This window comes from Bufo bufo, chromosome 1, assembly GCF_905171765.1.
Source record: "Bufo bufo chromosome 1, aBufBuf1.1, whole genome shotgun sequence".
NCBI lineage: Eukaryota > Metazoa > Chordata > Amphibia > Anura > Bufonidae > Bufo > Bufo bufo.
Window position 1 is genome coordinate 431,225,793 of NC_053389.1, and position 21,259 is coordinate 431,247,051.

Sequence of the window (21,259 nt, forward strand, 5' to 3'; positions counted from 1 at the left end):
TCCTGCTACAGAAGAACTCCAAAGGGAGATTTGTCTTGTGTGGTTTCTTCTCCAAGCTCTTCTCTTCTGCGGAAAGAAACTATTTAGTCGGCTATAGAGAGCTGCTGGCTATCAAGATGGCCTTGGAAGAATGGAGATAGCTTCTGGAGGGAGCTCTGCATCCTGTGGTGATATACACTGACCACAAGAATCTGACATATCTACAGTCTGCACAGCGTCTAAATCCACGACAGGCTCGATGAGCACTTTTCTTTGCCAGATTCAATTTTCTTCTGAATTTCCGACCGGCTGATAAAAATTTAAAGGCTTGATGCACTTTCCCGTTCTTGCGACCCATCGGATCAGATTGAAGAACTTCAACATATCATAGAACCGTCTTGTCTGGTTTCTGTGTCGCCAGTCCGTGTGAGAGATATTCCTCCGAGGAAGATCTTCATTCTGCAGGCCAAGAGGAGGAAAATTCTTTCTTTGGGACATTGCTTCAAGTACGCTGGTCACCCTGGGGTGCGTAAGACCCTTGATTTGCTGTCCCGTCACTATTGGTGGCCAACCCTACCCAAAGATGTCCGGGAGTTTGTGTCTGCTTGTACCTCCTGTTCCCACAACAAGGCTTCCCGAATCAAACCCACAGGCTTGCTACTACCATTACCCATTCCTGAAGTCCCCTGGCAGCACATCGCTATGGACTTTATCACAGATCTCCCATCCTCTGCTGGCTGTTCCGTAATCTGGGTAGTGGTAGACAGATTCTCCAAGATGCCACATTTTATTCCACTGTCTGGATTGCCTTCTGTTAATCGATTGGCCTGTCTATTTATAGAACACATCTTCCGCCTTCATGGTCTACCTCTGCACATTGTGTCTGATCACGGTGTACAATTCACTTCCAAATTCTGGCGAGCGCTCTGTGGGCTACTTGAGGTCAAGTTGGATTTCTCTTCTGGTTACCATCCTCAGTCTAATGGGCAAGTTGAACGAATTAACTAGATCTTGGAGAACTACCTACGTCACTCTGCTCAGCATGATGACTGGGTTCGGCTCCTGCCTTGGGCGGAATTCTCTTACAACAGCCATTCCGGAGAATCTACGGGCTCTTCTCCCTTCTATATAGTGTATGGACTTCATCCCTGTGCTCCTTTACCCCTGTCTGCATCTTCTGAGGTACCAGCTGCTAATTCTTTGTTTAGAGACTTCCTCAGCATCTGGAGACAGACTAAGGACTCTATCTGTCAGGCAGTTACCCGTATGAAGAAGAATACAGATACCAGACGTAGACCACCTCCTCAGTTCTCTCCTGGCGACAAAGTCAGGCTTTCCTCCCAAAACATTCGAATGAAGGTACCAAATTTTCTCCCCGGTTTCTGGGCCTGTTTGAGATCCTAGAGCGTATCAACCTTGTTTCCTACAAACTCCAGTTGCCTCCTACCCTCCGCATTCCAAACTCCTTCCATGTATCTCTCCTGAAACCATTGGTCCTCAACACCTTTTCCAGACCCCTCTCCACCACTACTTTAGTTCCTACTGGCGAAGAATCTGAATTTGAAGTACAGAACATCCTCAATTTCAAGGTAGTTGGTGGCAAGAGGTACTTCCTTGTAGACTGGAATAATTATGGTCCTGAGGAACGTTCCTGGGAGCCGGAGGAAAATGTACATGGTCTGAATCTTCTCAAAAGATTTTTTCAGGACCAAGAAGAAGGGGCGTGAGAGGGGGGATACTGTAACAATGGCAGTTGTCAGCCGCCAGCGTGCAGCGCATCCTGTTATGTACCTCAGTCAAACTGCACACAAGGCTCCTACTCTCTGCTGCAGGCTCCGGACCCACTTTCCTGCACTGTAGAAGGCGGCGACAGCTTCAGTTGCAACTTGTAGGAGCCGCACGCGTCCTGTTTCTTTAAGGGTTAGTACATGCCCCTGATTCCGCCTTCTCTCCAATTCCGGCCAGGCACCACCTTTATAAGGGTGCTTCCCCTTCCTGTGATGCCTGAGCAATATTGTAGTTTTCTACAGAGAAGGTTCTAGCTCGTTGTTCCTGTGTTGTTATCCTGCTTCCGACCTTAGCCTGTATCCTGACCTTGTCTCTGCCTGATCCTCCTGTACCTCGCTGCTCTAAAGTATATGATTCGAATTGTCGACCAAGCCTCTGTCTGCTGTTCAGCTTATTACACCTGCTGCACCTGAGCTATTCAACTTTGCTGTTCTAACAGCTCCAGCTCTGCTTAATAACCAACTCAGCTCTGCTTCATCTGACTCTACTGCTGTGTTTATTCCATCCAGCGACAGCTCGCTCCACCTGCCTGTATCCCCAGTGCTTGCACCGGGGTGTTCTGGCCTGCTCGGCCAGCTGCCACTTAGCTGGGACCATTCTTGCGGTAGCGACCTGCTGTCTCCCCTGCAGCTAAGACCAGCCTCTGCATCCTGGAATGGGATAACGGGTGAACACCAGGGGAACAATTAGATTCCGCTCCCGTTTGGCCCAAAGTCAAACCGGTACACTATGCAGAGGGTCATGGAGGGTCTTCCTAGCACCATTCTTTAGTTCTCTACACCAGCAATTATTAAACAGTGTCCATTTGTGTAGCGTGAGTGTAGCTAGTGGAGCATGTGCCAACAAGCTACTTTCCATGGTGTAGGCTTGTAAGTTTAAAGAGGACCAGTCATCTCTCCTATGTCAGTTTTAGAAAATACTTGTATTTCCCATTAAACCACTATTCTGGAGAGATGCACCATCTTGTCTGCTACTTACAATGCTTTTCTAACAACTCTCCTGAGGCAGTTTACACCTAATGTAAATTGCAATCAAGATTTTACCTTTAATTTTGTTTATAATAACCACTGTTTTTCTTTAGTTTTTCCCTTAGTTACAGCTGTTTAAACATTTACAATATGAGGACCTTATCAAGATGGCTCCTCTGCCAGTTCTCTGAGGCCAAAACTGCTTTCCCTCACTTCCCATACACACTTGCTGGTAGCCAGCAGCTCCCTGCCAGCCAATCAGATTGGATTACTGGGAGACACGCCTCCTCACTCTGAAGCCTAATGCAGGCATGCAGTGTGAAGGACCTCCCCTCTGTCTTCTGTTTATACTAAAAGGAAGACAGGCAAGCCCTAGCAACGGTCTTTTAAGGGAGCAGTGGAAAGGGAAAGAGAACATTAATGAAATCAGTTATTATAAGGTATTTACAAATCTTTTGACAATCATTGACAGACTAAGGCCTCATGCACACGACCGTTGTTGTGTTCCGTGTCTGTTGTTCCGTTTTTCGTGATTTTCTGCGGACCCATTGACTTTCAATGGGTACGTTCAAAACTCGGCTAATGCACTGTTTGTCATCCGCGTCCGTGGTTCCAGTCCGTCAAAAAAATATAACCTGTCCTATTTTTTCACGGAAAACGGTTCGCGGACCCATTCAAGTCAATGGGACCGCTAAAAAACACGGAGGCACACAAGATTGTCATCCGCGTCCGCGTCCGCTTTTTTCCTATCATTTGCATGGCAAACCTGTCTTAGATTTTTTTTTACTTTCCTTTATGTTTGGTGATCCTCCAAAAATAAAGGAAGACACACGGAAACAAAAACGGAAACGGATCACGGAACAACGGAACCCCATTTTGCGGAACGGAACACAACAATGGTCGTGTGCATGAGGCCTAACTCAGGTATACATGCCTAGCTCTAATAAACTAGCAAATAAAATAAAAAAATATGACAGTTACCCTTTAATGCCAGAGATTTCTTGTACAAGTAAGTCAGAGGACTAGCAAAATATCTTCAAGAGAAAATACAAGTCCAGTTGATATGACTTCTTACTACAGATATATTGTACCATTATTTGGATGAATGAGAACCTTTACAGACATACATATGTAGAAAAATGATGTCATGATTCTAACCATAGCCAAATTAAGCCACTTTTATTTATTGTAGAAAAGTTTTTGCTGTTGGTTCTTACCTGCTTTGCCAGGCTTGAGGCTAACAGGCTGGAAAGCAGCTGTTAGGATGGAGGAGTCAGCCACATCAGCATCAAGGCCTTCCTTCCTGCGCCAGCACACTAGTATTACCGCTAGTAAGAGTACTAGGAACACCGCCACAGCTACTACTCCAACATACAGGGCCACATCCTCAGGGGCGCCTACCGCTGCAGCACCCAAAGAAAGAAAAATAAGCTCAAATGAATAATTGCGTTTGAAATAACATAAATAAGTGTATTAACTTGCCACTCATAGTCTTAGTTCACGTCTATACTTTGGGGGAAGTCATCTTTTATATTATTCATTTTAAGTTTAACTCATTGCATAATTTGATCCGATGTTCATGAAAATCACTGTAGAACGGTACAAATATTTTATCTTTCTATTTATATTGAGCAAAGCATTTAAAGCAGAATTTGGTCCAAAGTTTAGGAAAACTTCAATTCACAACAAATTCCATTTTTCTTGTGCTTTGTAGTAACAAATTAGGTTTTCCCAAAATGGCGGCTGCACTAGTGACAGTGTTTCTGACAATGATTAATAGAAGAATATTGGAGAGGGAGAGTGCAGGGAGAGTGCAGGGAGACTTATTCTGTGTCAGTTTTAATTATTACCACATTTACCTATTCCTACAAAAACCATAAACTAAGATATGTAATTCAATACCAATAAGATGGAAGCCTAAATTATTTTGGTACTAGTGTGCCAACCTATATCATGCAGTCTGCACCCCTTAGGGGGGGTCAGGTCTTAATGATGACCATTCTCATCTTTTGCTGGCTTTACTTCTTCCAAATCATCCTTCAAAGTCTCCATGTCCTAGAGGAGGAGCTGGATGTTCCTGATGACATATTCTCATCGATATTAGATTATGTGGAAAAAGGAGGAAAAGCAGATGGCAGAAGAAGGGCTCCCACCTGTAGGGATGGAGAGCACTGGGGTTGGAGAAGTGTTTATGCCAGAGATGATTAGTATTCAGTGTTTAGTGTCAACCTGCAGGAGATTGCAGGCTAGAACAATAATACACATATTGTGCCCCCACTAATTAGCTGCGTAGTTCTTCAACGCAGCATGTTTGCAACCCGCCTGCAACACTGGTCGTGTTGCAGGGGGGTTGCGAACATGCTGCGTTGAAGAACTGTGCAGCTAATTAGTGCGGCCGTACCCTAAGGCAGAGTGGCCTGGGTATACCTGATTTATAGAGATTTGTGACAAATTAATTCAGAATCAAATTTCTTGGGGAACTTCGGCAAGGTTACCGAATTTAATTTTTCAAAACTTCGCTCATCTCTCTATCTATCTATCTATCTATCTATCTATCTATCTATCTATCTATCTATCTATTATCTATCTATCTATCTATCTATCTATCTATCTATCTATCTATCTATCTATTATCTATCTATCTAATATCTATCTATCTATCTATCTATCTATCTAATATCTATCTATCTAATATCTATCTATCTATCTATCTATCTATCTATCTATCTATCTATCTATCTATCTATCTATCTATCTATCTATCTTCTCCAGTAATCTGTGATAGTGCTGCTATCATTGGGTATTTGTTTATTAGGAGAGATTCATTATGGTGATGGTGATTTATAAAAGCTACTTCATTATGTCATGCATACTTGAGTATTAATTGAACTCTTGCTGGTTATGTCTTTATTGATTCTCAGAAAATACACTTCTCACAGATACAAATTACACAAACTGATAATTTTTTCATAACACAAGTATTTTTTCTCTTTATGTGTGCTGCATCATTTATGTTTCTATTTTATAAGCAGCACAAGGCAAATATATATATATATATATATATATATATATATATATATATATATCCCTAATGTTAGTGCGACTGCTTTGCCTCAGAGCGCATTTGTACCCTGTAGGTACTGCCAGTCTGGTTTCTTTGCTCCACTCTCATGTGCCAAAGCAATGTCATATCTAATTACTACCTACCTGTGTCCCATTAGTCAACCCTTCTCATTAAATCACCATTAACTTAATATAGACATTGGATGCATCTACAGCCTGCACAGAATAGCCCACAGTGCAGCCTATTTCTGTCCCAATCCAAATGCACACACACAGCAGATGACACTATTGTGCTGGATATAAAGAACACATATAGTCTATATGATTGGGGTGTAGCATAAATTGCATTTTCAGTTGCAATAAAAATAATACCATGAAATATTAATTATTGTCCTTTTATTTGACTTATATTGGTCTAACAAGTGGGTTCTCAAAGCCAACAGCCATTAATGGCAGCCTCTATAGTATCCATAAGAGGTGTCATTCAACTTCTTACAGACCATAAGTAGCCCATACATTTGCACTAATAAACCAGTTAAAGGGGTATTTGGTATTCAGCAAATAATTTTTGTTCATGATATAATCAAACATTATCAACCTTAATAATCTATACGCTCCATATTCTCTAGGTTCTAAAATGGCCTTGATTGCAAAATTAACACATGGGCTATTTTTCTTAAATCACCTATAGCTACCTGAACCCAAAATGTACCAAAAAACATATTTCGACCCATTACTCAAAAGAGCAGGTGAAGTCTTAAAGTCCTATATCTATCATTTGCCCTAACTCCTTCTTCATGATCCCCAGAGAGTCTCATCTGATTCCTCGACTCAATAAAGAAGCTTGTCTCTCAAGATATATGGGGCCAATACACAAACACTTCCTTCATGAAATCTTCAAAAACAAAACAATCTCCAATAAGACTAATTTTATGAGCTTACTTTCCAGGTTTCCAACCTACTTTTCTAAATGATCAACATTTTAAGAAATTCAGTACTTTCCCTTGAGTCCTGAATAGGGCACTGTCAGAGCTTGAGAAAATATTTGCTGCAAATGTATTGATTTAAGGAAAATCTCTAATTTGTATCATAATTTCATTGTAATACCTTCTTCTTATAAACCAGCTTTTTTACTCTCCTGGGAAAAAGAGTTGAGAATCACTTTGTCAGATTCTGATGTTGAATTCATCTTCACTCACTCTCATGGCATCTCTACATGTGTATGTCTACAAGAAAACCACTTAAATTGTACAGACTATTAAGAAATGATTGCCCCCAGGATTTTTATTAACAATTGAATTGATATACTCAGTGAAGCCCTCTCACAAGGGTCAGACTGGGACAATTATTAGGGATGAGCATTAGTACAAACACTCATTCCCGATAATTGCCATGTGTAAAAATGCCACTGATCACATGCTGAACTAGGATAAATGGACATTTGGCAGATGATCACTTCTATTATTCGGCACATAAAATCTTAATCTGCCAGCAACAGATTACCCTGTGCGGCCAACAAATGAAAAAGATGCATGAGGACGAAAGATCATAGCAAAATCCACTCCTATCACCCATCTCATTGCAATTGCCAAGGCACTTTTCCCACTCTACTGGCTTCAAAATCAAATTTTGGTAATTTTGGTTAAGTAGAGCAATAGGGTCTACATGTTATTTCTGCAATATAGACAGTTAAATTGGGCTTTTCAGGATTTACATATTGGAGTCAATATGTCAGGGAGTCAGACCCCCACCGATCAGCTGTATGAAGAGGATGTGGCACTATGCGAGCGCTTTGGCCTCTTCCAAGCCTATGTAATGTCATGTTCATCGGTCACATGGCCTAGGTGTAGCTGTGACCCATTCAAGTGAATAACGCTGAGCTGCATTACCAAGCACAGCCGGTATGCAATATATGGCACTGTGCTTGGTAAGCTGCAAAGAGACCAAGTGGCTCACAGGAGCACTGCGGCCTCCTCAAGCAGCTAATCGTGGGGAGTACCGTGAATAGGAGCCCCCCTAGAATCTCATAATGATGATCTACTGAGAATAGGTCATTAATATCTAAATCCCAGGGTACCCCTTTAAATTATGTATAATATGTGTTTCTCTCCTGATTGTCACATTCGTTCTTCTATTTTCCACAGTCTCCCAGAATGAATACTGCCATACTGCTGAGAGGACAGCAGACTACAGCTACTTCCCAGACTACAGCATACATTAAGGGGGTTCTCCAGGAATTAAAAAAATGAAAACACTTAAAAATCACTTTATCATAAATATATTCCCAAATATCTTTAATTAGTTATAATGGCTCATTTTGTCTGTATAGCAATCATTAGGATAAATAAAATGGCTAAATGACAGAACCTGTCCTAATCACAAAGCAGGACAAATTTACTTCACAACACTGAGCTAAAGAGCTGCCTCTGCCTCCTCTCTGCTTGTCGGGGATAATGATCCTAAATATAGCTGATAAGATCTTCAGCTGAATCTTTGTAGGAATGGAGTTCATGAGGAAACATGAAGTACAGAGAGGATGGACAGGACAAACTGTAATACTGTGGGTCTGTGGTAATTGAGACTGCATACAAGTGCTGCTGCTCATTACAACACCCCCACCTCCTCTCTGTACTTCATTTCTCCTCATGAACTCCATTCCTACTGAGATTCATCTGAAGATCCTATTAGCTTTTTTCAATATCATAATCCCGGATAAGCAGAGAGGAGACTGAGGCAGCTCTTTAGCTCAGTGTTGTGAAATAATGTCCTTCTGTGTGATTAGGACAGGTTTTGTGCGCACTAATAGGACGGCAGCCATTTTATTTCTCCTAAAGATTGTTCCCTAGACAAAATGAGCCATTCTAACTAATAAAAAATGTTTGGAAATATATTTATAATCAAGTAATTTTAAGTATTTTCATTTTCTTAATTTCCTTAGATCCCCTTTAACACTCCCCACTACATTTTACTCTCAGTTTGTGCCAACATGATCCCTCGAGGTGGAGTGGGGTTAAGATTTGGGGTTGGAGAATATGTGAAGGCTTGTGACTTTGTGACGGCTAGATCAATAGCAATCACGACATCTCAAGAGAGTGACTATCATCACTCAGTGATTCTTCTGGCTAATGGTTATAATTAAAAGGGTTGTTCATAAAGACGAACGCTTTTCAAAAAGTCAGTCTGCTGATCACCACAGGTCAAGCTTATTATTAGCCAGATATTTCCCACTGGACAAGCCATTGCAGAGGAAATGTACCCTTACATTCTGGCCATTTAAAGTAGACTTGTCACCTCTCTTTCCATTCTTGTTTTAATAGCTTCATGCATTCCCCATGTAATAACAATTCTGGAACTTCTATTCTTATGACTCTATGTTGTACCAGTCATTTATTATTCCTTCTAGAAGAATGAATTAATTGCTAGAAGTTTGCAATGAAGGTCCAGATGGGTGTTATCAATTGGGAGAGTCTCCCTGTACAGTTTGACATTATCCAGTTGATGCTGCCAGGGTCACAAGGTGCAGGGAGACACATCCAATTACAGTCGTGGCCAAAAGTTTTGAGAATGACACAAATATTAGTTTTCACAAAGTTTGCTGCTAAACTGCTTTTAGATCTTTGTTTCAGTTCTTTCTGTGATGTAGTGAAATATAATTACACGCACTTCATACGTTTCAAAGGCTTTTATCGACAATTACATGACATTTATGCAAAGAGTCAGTATTTGCAGTGTTGGCCCTTCTTTTTCAGGACCTCTGCAATTCGACTGGGCATGCTCTCAATCAACTTCTGGGCCAATTCCTGACTGATAGCAACCCATTCTTTGTCAGAATTAGTGGGTTTTTGTTTGTCCACCCGCCTCTTGAGGATTGACCACAAGTTCTCAATGGGATTAAGATCTGGGGAGTTTCCAGGCCATGGACCCAAAATGTCAATGTTTTGGTCCCCGAGCCATTTAGTTATCACTTTTGCCTTATGGCATGGTGCTCCATCGTGCTGGAAAATGCATTGTTCTTCACCAAACTGTTGTTGGATTGTTGGAAGAAGTTGCTGTTGTAGGGTGTTTTGGTACCATTCTTTATTCATGGCTGTGTTTTTGGGAAAAATTGTGAGTGAGCGCACTCCCTTGAATGAGAAGCAACCCCACACATGAATGGTCTCAGGATGCTTTACTGTTGGCATGACAAAGGACTGATGGTAGCACTCACCTTTTCTTCTCCGGACAAGCCTTTTTCCAGATGCCCCAAACAATCGGAAAGAGGCTTCATCGGAGAATATGACTTTGCCCCAGTCCTCAGCAGTGCATTCACCATACTTTCTGCAGACGATCAATCTGGCCCTGATGTTTTTTTTGGAGAGAAGTGGCTTCTTTGCTGCCCTTCTTGACACCAGGCCATCTTCCAAAAGTCTTCGCCTCACTGTGCATGCAGATGCGCTCACACCTGCCTGCTGCCATTCCTGAGCAAGCTCTGCACTGGTGGCACTCCTATCCCGCAGCTGAATCCTCTTTAGGAGACGATCCTGGCGCTTGCTGGACTTTCTTGGATGCCCTGAAGCCTTCTTAACAAGAATTGAACCTCTTTCCTTGAAGTTCTTGATGATCCTATAAATTGTTGATTGAGGTGTAATCTTAGTAGCCACAATATCCTTGCCGGTGTAGCCATTTTTATGCAACGCAATGATGGCTGCACGCGTTTCTTTGCAGGTCACCATGGTTAACAATGGAAGAACAATGATTTCAAGCATCACCCTCCTTTTAACATGTCAAGTCTGCCATTTTAACCCAATCAGCCTGACATAATGATCTCCAGCCTTGTGCTCGTCAACATTTTCACCTGAGTTAACAAGGCGATTATTGAAATGATCTCAGCAGGTCCTTTAATGACAGCAATGAAATGCAGTGTAAAGTTTCTTTTGGGATTAAGTTAATTTTCATGGCAAAGAAGGACTATGCAATTCATCTGATCACTCTTCATAACATTCTGGAGTATATGCAAATTGCTATTTTTAAAAACTTAAGCAGCAACTTTTCCAATTTCCAATATTTATGTAATTCTCAAAACTTTTGGCCACGACTGTACACTCATCTTGACCTTCACTGAAATTCTAGTAATTTATAACTTCTAGCAAGAATAATAAAGGAATGACACAAGATAGTCATAAGAATAGATGCTCCCGAATTCTTATTATATGGGGAATGCAAGTAGTTAATAAATTAGACATGTCAAGAAAGGCAACAGGTCCTCTATAATAGAATGAGTCTGCCAGGTTCTGCCATAGCAGTACATGCGGGGAGGATACATATGGACAGAGGTTGTCCTGGTGGCATAGCCCCTTTAAACCAGAAGTTAAATATAATTTTTAATGTTATATGTGCTATTGCAATACAATTGCAATACTGCAATACATGGGGCCCTCTGGGTTCTCTACGAGACAGTCATATTAGTTGTGGGTTTTAAAGAGTGCTGCACTGGCACACCAGGAGTCACCTAAGATGATGAGAATCTTCTGCATCTATGAAATGTACATATCTACATTGACTTTACAATGTTCAAAGGCGTTATTACCGCTGCATGAAAAGAAAATGTATCAACATGGCAAAAAAAAAAATCAACATCCCACTCCCGGAGGACACTTAATCAGAATTAGATTTTAAGGGGGGAATTAATTACAGTAATCTCTAAAAAGTCATTTAACTCTTCCATTACGGCATATATTAACACATGATTTATCTTAGCTGAATCAGGTTTGTTTTCTGCTGAGATAGATCATGAATTATCACTGATTAAACCGAACAAATATTTTAAGAACAGCTACACAGATAGATAGCATTCAAGAAGGAAGCGGTTGCCTAGGAATAAGAAACCTCAGCAGAAAGTCTATTTCTCACAAAGACGAGTGCAATTTTTTTTTATTTAGTTTGCTCGCAAGATCTATGATGTTTAGATTAGTGGGTCAACCTCTAATAATATTAGCAGGCCATCTTCTAAGATAGTTTATAACCCTACATAGCTATTTCACCATTCTGACAGAATATCTGATATATGTAATTGATATTTCCAAAATCTTCTACAGCACCAATAAAAGAGAAAATTACACCAAGCCTGCATACCCAGCTAACATATACCCCAAGGGATACTGGCCTGAAGATAGCAATCTCTAAGTTTCAAGGATTGCTCACAGCAAAGCAGTGGTTTGATCCACTAACATGAAACATTGCCCTTTTTTTTTTTTTTTTTTTGTAGATGAAATTATGTCTCTCGAGAGCTGATTCCACAGAGAACAAAGTTAATAAGTATAGAATATTTTCAGATTCAATTCCCTTTGAAGTCAGGAGAAAATATAGAATCATTGAACTGACCCAACTACGGAGAAAAATCAATTCTACACAAGCTCCAGAAGGACAAGTTGATTGTAAATTTGGTGACCAGTGGCATAAAGAAGATAATGTTATATGAAGTTTGCAAAAACATAGGGGATATATAAATTATCATTCATCTTAGCTGTAAGGGATGATGAATTATTTTCTAGTGAAATAGGGCTAGTTGTGGCTGCCAAAGTGGCAACACTTACTGTGCATGCAGAGTTCACTGGTGCAGTTTCGGGTCTCTGTGTCAGGCCCTTGACACTGTAGCCCACCATTCCTTGGGGCTGGCTGGGTACAATCTCTGCTTCTCCAGTGGGTACAATCAGAGGCACAAGAAGACCAGTAGCTCCACTCTGCCCATCCTCCACTCACTGTGTCCATATCCAACCAGCAAAATAAAAGCAAAAAATAAATTCATGTCTAGCATACCTAATATTGTCTGCCCATCTCATGCAAGTGCCAAACAGTCATCATACAGTATATCATTTCTAAATGCTCCATCCGCTCCCTGTAAATTGAAGCCTTCCCGATCTTGCAGCATGCACAATCATTTTTCTATCCTTGTCTAGCTCCAGAAGAAATCAATCTATCTGCTAATGTGCAGTCTTCTATTCCGGATTACTGCTGTGGGGATAGAGATGCTGAACTTCCCAAGTCTAAAGCTGACCATACACATCAGATAAATGTTTGTCTAACCCGCTGATTTGAGCGGGACTGTCTGACCATGTAATGTGCATAGGGGACCCTCAACTCTCCTCTGATGGCAAATGTTGGGTATGGAAAGAGCAGGGAGATAATGTGCTGCCAGGAGATATGCTGCTGCCCGAGATATATGACATTGGCTATCTCCCCTATCCCCATTCAGAAAACATGCATACCCAAGCTTGCATGTGTATGGGGCAACAAGTTTTCTGCAAAAGCTATCTGAAGCATATAGACAGGCTTAGTTCCCCAGGGACAGCCAGCTGAAGAAGCTCTTCACCAAGGACAACAGAGCCCCAGAAATCACTGTCCTGGAGCCTGAATCTGAGAGTAGTGTGACTGACCGATTGATAGAGGGTGAGTGATTTTAACTCCAGTAAACCTAAAAGAATACTTGGCTCCATGTTCATCATGTATCCCATTACTCTTCTCTTTGCATGCTTTAATATATTTATCCATTACCTGCATATCACCAATACTGCCCATTTCAAGAATTCACTTCCTGGCAGGTAGACACTCAATAATGAATATGAAATCTTGGATATGAAACCACTTACCAGGACAGAGGGTAGTGCAGGCTGTCTTCTGGATATTTTGACCCTCACAAAATGATCCCCCATTTAATGGCGTGGGGTTAGTACAAGTTCGACTTCTCTTTTGCCAGCCTCTACCACAGGTTGTGCTGCATGGAGACCAGTCAGTCCATGATGACCATCCTCCATTGACTTGGAAGAAGAATATACAGAGTTACCAAAGGTGCATGAAACATTACTACTGGCTAAAGAATCAGTGTGTGTCGTCATGTCATATCAAAGTTACAGAAATAATTTTCCGTGGTAGCCAGTCTATGGCAGAGAGCATATAGACACAGCTGAGCAAGAAATTTTTCCACTCTCAATTCATAGGCACCATAATATCAAACAAATAAGATTAATCATCTAGGGTAGGATAGTACAGACAACCAACAATGACAGAATCTTAGACTTAAAGGGAACCTGTTACTTTGTACATGCAGTCCTATCCAAACACCAAATTTATAAAGGTCTGTGCATATAAATTGTACATCTGTCTAAGGCCTCTTGCACACGAATGTGTGCGCCCCGTGGTCGTGCTGCGCAATGCATGAGCACAGTCCGTGGGACAGCCGCAGCGGATCGCGGACCCATTGACTTTAATGGGTCCGCGATCCGGCCGTTCCGCAAAAAAGATAGGACATGTTCTATCTTTTTGCGGAACGGAAGTACGGGACGAAACCCCACCGTAGGGTTCCATTCCGTGCTTCCGTTCCGCACAATTCCGCATCTCCAGATTTGCGGACCCATTGAAGTTAATGGGTCCGCATCCGTGATGCGGAATGCCCACGGAGCGGCACCCGTGTATTGCGGATCCGCAAATGCGGTCTACAATACGGCAACGGGCTGCACACGTTCGTGTGCAAGAGGCCTAATAGTGATGAGCTGCAATTCGGGGTCTGCGCTTGAACTTCATCAGTGAGGAACAGTTCACACACAGCAACACTTCCACAAGACGATTTTATCTCGATTCCAAACAATTCTAGCTCCTCAGTCTCAATATCCACCAGCAACCGCAGCTCTTTTATTCTTTAAAAGGAACACGACATAGTGCAATACCCACGGGTTATTGAAACACTACCTATTTTATTTTACTTACAAGATCGACACTTGTTCACATCACATAAAAAAATCTATTTGCCCGACCCGGGTTTTGCTGTCCGCATCTTCTGGGGCGTTCCTCTCCTCTCCAATTGACACAACTCTAATCTCTGGTCACCCATGGTAAGTCTCTGTGTTATTTCCGTTAGATCGACTTCCAAATTTAAAATGTTTTTTCCTTTTAAATACCTAAAATAAAGTATCCCGATAAAAATAAACATTATGTATATGGCCAAAGAAATAGGCACTATGATGCATGTCTGAACAGACATGCATGCAGACATGCATCCTTGCTGGTGGATATTGAGACCAAGGAGCTGGAATTGTTTGGAATCGAGATAAAATAGTCTTGTGAAAGTGTTGCTGTGTGTGAATTGTTCCTTACTGATGAAGTTCAAGCGCGGACCCTGAATTGCAGTTTATTTTGGTTAAGAAAGGAGAAGAGACCTACCCGTGTTGTTTGGGACTGCTGCTGATTGTGCCGCTTGGAAGACCACGCTAAATATCTTTTGTTTCTTTAATAGTGATGAGCGGCAGGGGCTATATTCGAATTCGCTATATTGCACAAATATTTGGGTGAATATTCGTCATGTATTTGCAAATTCACAAATTAGAGATTATTTTCTTGATTGCGAAAAATCTGCAATGTAATATTCGCGTAATGCGCGCAAAATACAGGCGTGGGTCACTTTTGCTACATTTTCCAAGCTGCTAGAAGTTTCCTGAGACTGGAGAAAATGGTTGGCACGGCAGAACATAAAAAATGGCTTTATATGCAGTTAGAGTGCTCCAATATATTCACAATTGCGCTAATCAGCACTAATGATGCTTATTTTGCCGCAATATGTGAAACTTCACATTTTAGCAGGTCTGCATGGACAGCAGAACCTATCACACTACCTAACACCCTGCACTGCAACAGCTACACTATATCAGGATATAACCTACACTGACTATCTGTATTATATATATGTAAGCTATCTAACTATCTATCTACAAGGCATTTTTGCCCACAGGACTGCCGCATACTGGATGTTTTTCCTTTTTCACACTATTCTTTGTAAACCCCCTAGAAATGGTTGTGCGTGAAAATCCCAGTAACTGAGTAGATTGTGAAATACTCAGACCGGCCCGCCTGGCACCAACAACCATGCCACGCTCAAAATAGCTTAAATCACCTTTCTTTCCCATTCTGACATTCAGTTTGGAGCTCAGGAGATTGTCTTGACCAGGACCACCCACCTAAATGCACCCACTTGAAGCAACTGCCATGTGATTGGTTGACTAGATAATTGCATTAATGAGAAATAGAACAGGTGTTCCTAATAATTCTTTAGGTGAGTGTATATCACTATATTCTAAATATTCGCAAATTCTCAAAGTCCCGATATTCGTGATTAATATTAGCGATTCGAATATTCGCGCCCAACACTACTGTCTAATATTAACACTGGGATTTGTATTCTTACACAGTTTGCCAGTATTAGTAATTCTGCCAAATGGTGTCTGATCTTCTGGTCTTATGCTAGAAGCACATTAATATATAGTTTGTGGGGGAAAAAATCGGCAAAGCTTGAAATTTATAAATCTAAATCTCTGTTCTTTGTATGATTAGGAGTCATGAAGGTAGTCCTAATTAGGGACTAACAGCCTTTATGTACGTGTGTATACAAAGATAGCTGTCAGTCCTTAAGGAGGTCTGCCTTCATGACTCCGAAGCATAGAAAGAGCAGGGATTTAAATGAATAAAACACTGAATGACTATATATTAATAATATAAAATAGAATAAAACGACTATATATTAATCTGCTCAGCTCCTCTAGCTCCATAGCATGCTGTCTGTAGATCAGACACCAAGGGGCAGATTTAATAATACTGTCAAACTTTTCAGTCAAACTTTTGGTCTTAATATTATACAAATTTGCATTTCAGGTGCACAGACCTTTATAACATTAACATATTATAAATCCCACTCCAGATGTACAGTATAGACCAAAAGTTTGGACACACCTTCTCATTCAAAGAGTTTTCTTTATTTTCATGACTATGAAGGCATCAAAACTATGAATTAACACATGTGGAATTATATACATAACAAACAAGTGCGAAACCACTGAAAATATGTCATATTCTAGGTTCTTCAAAGTAGCCACCTTTTGCTTTGATTACTGCTTTGCACACTCTTGGCATTCTCTTGATGAGCTTCAAGAGGTAGTCCCCTGAAATGGTCTTCCAACAGTCTTGAAGGAGTTCCCAGAGATGCTTAGCACTTGTTGGCCCTTTTGCCTTCACTCTGTGGTCCAGCTCACCCCAAACCATCTCGATTGGGTTCAGGTCCGGTGACTGTGGAGGCCAGGTCATCTGGTGCAGCACCCCATCACTCTCCTTCATGGTCAAATAGCCCTTACTTTCAAAGTTTTCCCAATTTTTCAGCTGACTGACTGACCTTCATTTCTTAAAGTAATGATGGCCACTCATTTTTCTTTACTTAGCTGCTTTTTTCTTGCCATAATACAAATTCTAACAGTCTATTGAGTAGGACTATCAGCTGTGTATCCACCTGACTTCTCCTCAACGCAACTGATGGTCCCAACCCCATTTATAAGGCAAGAAATCCCACTTATTAAACCTCACAGGGCACACCTGTGAAGTGAAAACCATTTCAGGGGACTACCTCTTGAAACTCATCAAGAGAATGCCAAGAGTGTGCAAAGCAGTAATCAAAGCAAAAGGTGGCTACTTTGAAGAACTTAGAATATGACATATTTTTAGTTGTTTCACACTTGTTTGTTATGTATATAATTCCACATGTGTTAATTCATAGTTTTGATGCCTTCATAGTCATGAAAATAAAGAAAACTCTTTGAATGAGAAGGTGTGTCCAAACTTTTGGTCTGTACTGTATGTCGGAATTCTGTCTATGTGCCAAAGTTCTGTGTCTGCACCAGAATTCGGTCTGTGCGGCAGAATTCTGCCCGAGTGCCAACATTTTGTCCAAGTTTCAGAACTGTGATATTTTTGCCACTACCGGAGGAGACAGCAGGAAAGTTGTCATAGTGAATGGCCTAGATCCTAATGCTCATACTGTACACATGCCAGCAAATGATCCTGTGTTATTCCAGGAGTTTATTGCGAGTGAACCATCTTGTCCAGTGATGGCTAACCTCTGGCACTCCAGCTGTGGTGAAACTACGACTCCCAGAATGTTCTATTCATTTCTATGGAGTTATGAGAACAGCCAAGCAAGTGCAAGTGCCAGAGGTTAGCCATCACAGGTCTAGTCTATGTTTATGCCACCTATTTACTAGTTTAGTTTTAATGCAAAAATGTGCCAGACCGGGTGTAAAAAAGTTAGAAAAGCGTCTAAAACATATGATCAATGCAGTGCAAAGCATGTAAGGCAGTTTTGGGCGCAAATTGCACATTTTCTATAGTAAATCTTCCCTATGTTCAATATCACAGGTTCTTTTCTTTTCTTTTTTTTTATATATCTTTATTTGGCTTTTTCATTTTTGTTGATATTTCATAGAAAAAGGCAACATATCCAAAAGCATTGTAAACAGTACATAACATTGAGTATAAGTATGTGCAAATCCTACAGCGAGAGACAGTCCTGCAAAAAGCATTGACTACAGACCAGAAACCAGTAGCATCCATATATATATATATATATATATATATATATATATATATATATATTCTGAAGTCAGCCAAACCCCAGGCCAGTGATTACCCCTCACCCAAGTCTCCAGTATCATCCCATCAAATACTACTCCATGTATCTAAAAGATCTCATAAGCTTTTGAATTTCAGCTGGTATAATGATGTTCAATAAAGGTTTGCCACTTATCAAAAAATTTGCTTTTTTTTTCTCTTTATGAAGTTCTGTATCTATATGTTCAAATTTAAGTAGCTTTTTCATCTGGGCAATAACATAAGTTCTTTCAAGGGGAGTGGGATTCAACTATTGATCTAGCGAACTCCTAAAAGCTACCAGTAGAATAACATGGATACATTTGTGGTACATGATCCTTTGCGTATCCTCCCGCTCAGGAGGTCTTCGTTGGTGAAACATTAAGGCACAAGGGGTGTAGAGCAGTTGTGACTATCAAAACTGTTGGATGTATGCTATAATATCTTGCCAATATAGTAAGGTGAAATCACAGCTCCAGACGCCATGCCACGGGTCAGTTAGGGGTGCCTGGAATTTTGGGCAGCTAGTTATCTTATCTGGGAAGCTCGGGAGGGTAAAATGTTGGAGCCATATATTGAGGAATGCATAATCTGAAAGTAAGTTTCTTTCCACTGTTCATTGACAATGTATTTCTGTACTTTATCCCTTCCCTGTAGTATAACATCAGTGATATCTGGGTATCTTGTCCTCCGATGCCATGGCCTAAAAAGTGTTTTATTATCAATGTTCAAGAAATAGTTTCTGAGTTCATTGTAAAGTTGAGAGATGGTAGCTTTGCAGGTAGAAGGGCCTATCATATCATCTAGTGAATGATTACCGGCCTATCGCGTAACATTCAAAGCTCTAGATATGCAAAAGCTGTGTATATGAAGAACCTGAAGATATGACTCATCTGGTAGCCAAAATCGGGTTATCACAGGTTATTTTTAAGGCCAATTGTAAAACTATTATTTTACCACATTTAATTAGTAGGGCAGGTGCACCAGTTTTAGATCACATGATGATGTACACCATGCTATTTAGAGGATTGTCAAGGCTGGACTGCACACGTGTAGATGGAAATAACAGACTTTTTCTTATGCTTTCTTTCTATTTTGTGACATCTTTTTATACATACACCATTATGCAATTAGTTTATCCCATTATTGATGGAAATCATCCACTGTTCTTGCAATCAATCAATGACTTACCATAAACTGTGATAGCTGCTGAGTTACTCCTCCGCCTAGCAACTATATTCTTGGCCACACACGTATAGTTCCCAGTGTCAGCTAGACGCGCCTGTCTTAAAACAAGGCTGTGGTCTGTTCCAATGAAAATATTGGAATCTTTATCAGGATCTAATACATCTTCATTCTTCAGCCACTCCACCTTAAGCAGCAGAAACAAAGTAAACGTGAAATATAGGAGAAAGAAGAGGCAGAAAGAGACACAGTAAATTATAAAATACATTATATCTGATTAAATACCCTCTAGTTTGATGTTTTTATGTAAGAACAAGAACATTATAAAGATCTGAAGTAAAGATGAAAGTTATAGATAGGTACCCATATATGCTGTAATTTAGTTAGACAATTATGTTGCTGAAAACCTCAAATGATAGCATTGGCTGATCAAAAATGACTCCCAAATCTGATCTAATACTGACTTTGCTGGCAGAAGATGCAGTGATCAGTGGCAATGGACATACAATACAACATGACTTCAGGGTTTTTCACTTCTAACTCTATACTTTCCACTGGGTGCTTCTTAGAAGGAAAATAGTTGCTCCTTGGGATTTCTAAGTAAGCACTATAGTTGGTTACCAATTTGTGTTATTTCATCATTTACCAAATGATCTTTTATTTAACGGTTGGTCATTAACCACTTTCCATCTAATGTTTATCGTCAACTTAGGTAAGGCCTCTTTCACACTTGCGTTGTCCGGATCCGGCGTGTACTCCACTTGCCGGAATTACACTCCGGATCCGGAAAAACGCAAGTGTACTGAAAGCATTTGAAGACGGAACCGTCTTCCAAATGCTTTCAGTGTTACTATGGCACCCAGGACGCTATTAAAGTCCTGGCTGCCATAGTAGGAGCGGGGAGCGGGGGAGCAGTATACTTACCGTCCGTGCGGCTCCCCGGGCGCTCCAGAATGACGTCAGAGCGCCCCATGCGCATGGATGACGTGATCCATGTGATCACATGATCCATGAGCTTGGGGCGCCCTGACGTCACTCTGGAGCGCCCGGGGAGCCGCACGGACGGTAAGTACACTGCTCCCCGCTCCCCACTACACTTTACCATGGCTGCCAGGACTTTAGCGTCCCGGCAGCCATGGTAACCACTCTGAAAAAGCTAAATGTCGGATGCGGCAATGCGCCGAAACGACGTTTAGCTTAAGGCCGGATCCGGATCAATGCCTTTCAATGGGCATTAATTCCGGATCCGGCCTTGCGGCAAGTGTTCCGGATTTTTGGCCGGAGCAAAAAGCGCAGCATGCTGCGGTATTTTCTCCGGCCAAAAAACGTTCCGTTCCGGAACTGAAGACATCCTGATGCATCCTGAACGGATTTCTCTCCATTCAGAATGCATTAGGATAATCCTGATCAGGATTCTTCCGGCATAGAGCCCCGACGACGGAACTCTATGCCGGAAGACAATAACGCAAGTGTGAAAGAGCCCTAATACTGTTTTTCAAATATACTTATAGCACCCTATACTACAAATAATTGCTAAGGCATCTGTGTAATACCCAAGGAGTCTCATGCATGGATCCTATTATAATTATCAGGACCCATGAACAAGACTCTTCGAGTGTAACAATACCACCAAGTGAAACACCATTAACGTGGTTTTGTATTTTTAAGTTCTGTACTGGAGGGAGTAAAAACAACCCTCACTGATCAAGTATTACTTCACTGCCATACACTGTTAAGCTATATGAAATATGCTAAAAAATGCTTGGCCCCATTTCATATAAATCTTAATATTGCTGCTAATTTATGATGTTTAGTAAAAAAAAATTGTAAAATGTCAAATA

General features: G+C 41.0%; 1 protein-coding gene across 1 annotated transcript in view; it reads right to left on the bottom strand.

The window, feature by feature from the left end:
* The window catches only part of UNC5A (unc-5 netrin receptor A), a 526,348-nt gene that overhangs the window by 95,657 nt on the left and 409,432 nt on the right, over nucleotides 1–21,259 (bottom strand). Inside the window, exons 5-7 of the mRNA XM_040406692.1 lie at nucleotides 19,425–19,605; nucleotides 12,371–12,535; nucleotides 3,953–4,138 (exon numbers count right to left, since the gene is read on the bottom strand). Coding sequence (XP_040262626.1) covers nucleotides 3,953–4,138; nucleotides 12,371–12,535; nucleotides 19,425–19,605 — 532 coding nt within the window. The remainder of the gene's footprint in view (nucleotides 1–3,952; nucleotides 4,139–12,370; nucleotides 12,536–19,424; nucleotides 19,606–21,259) is intronic.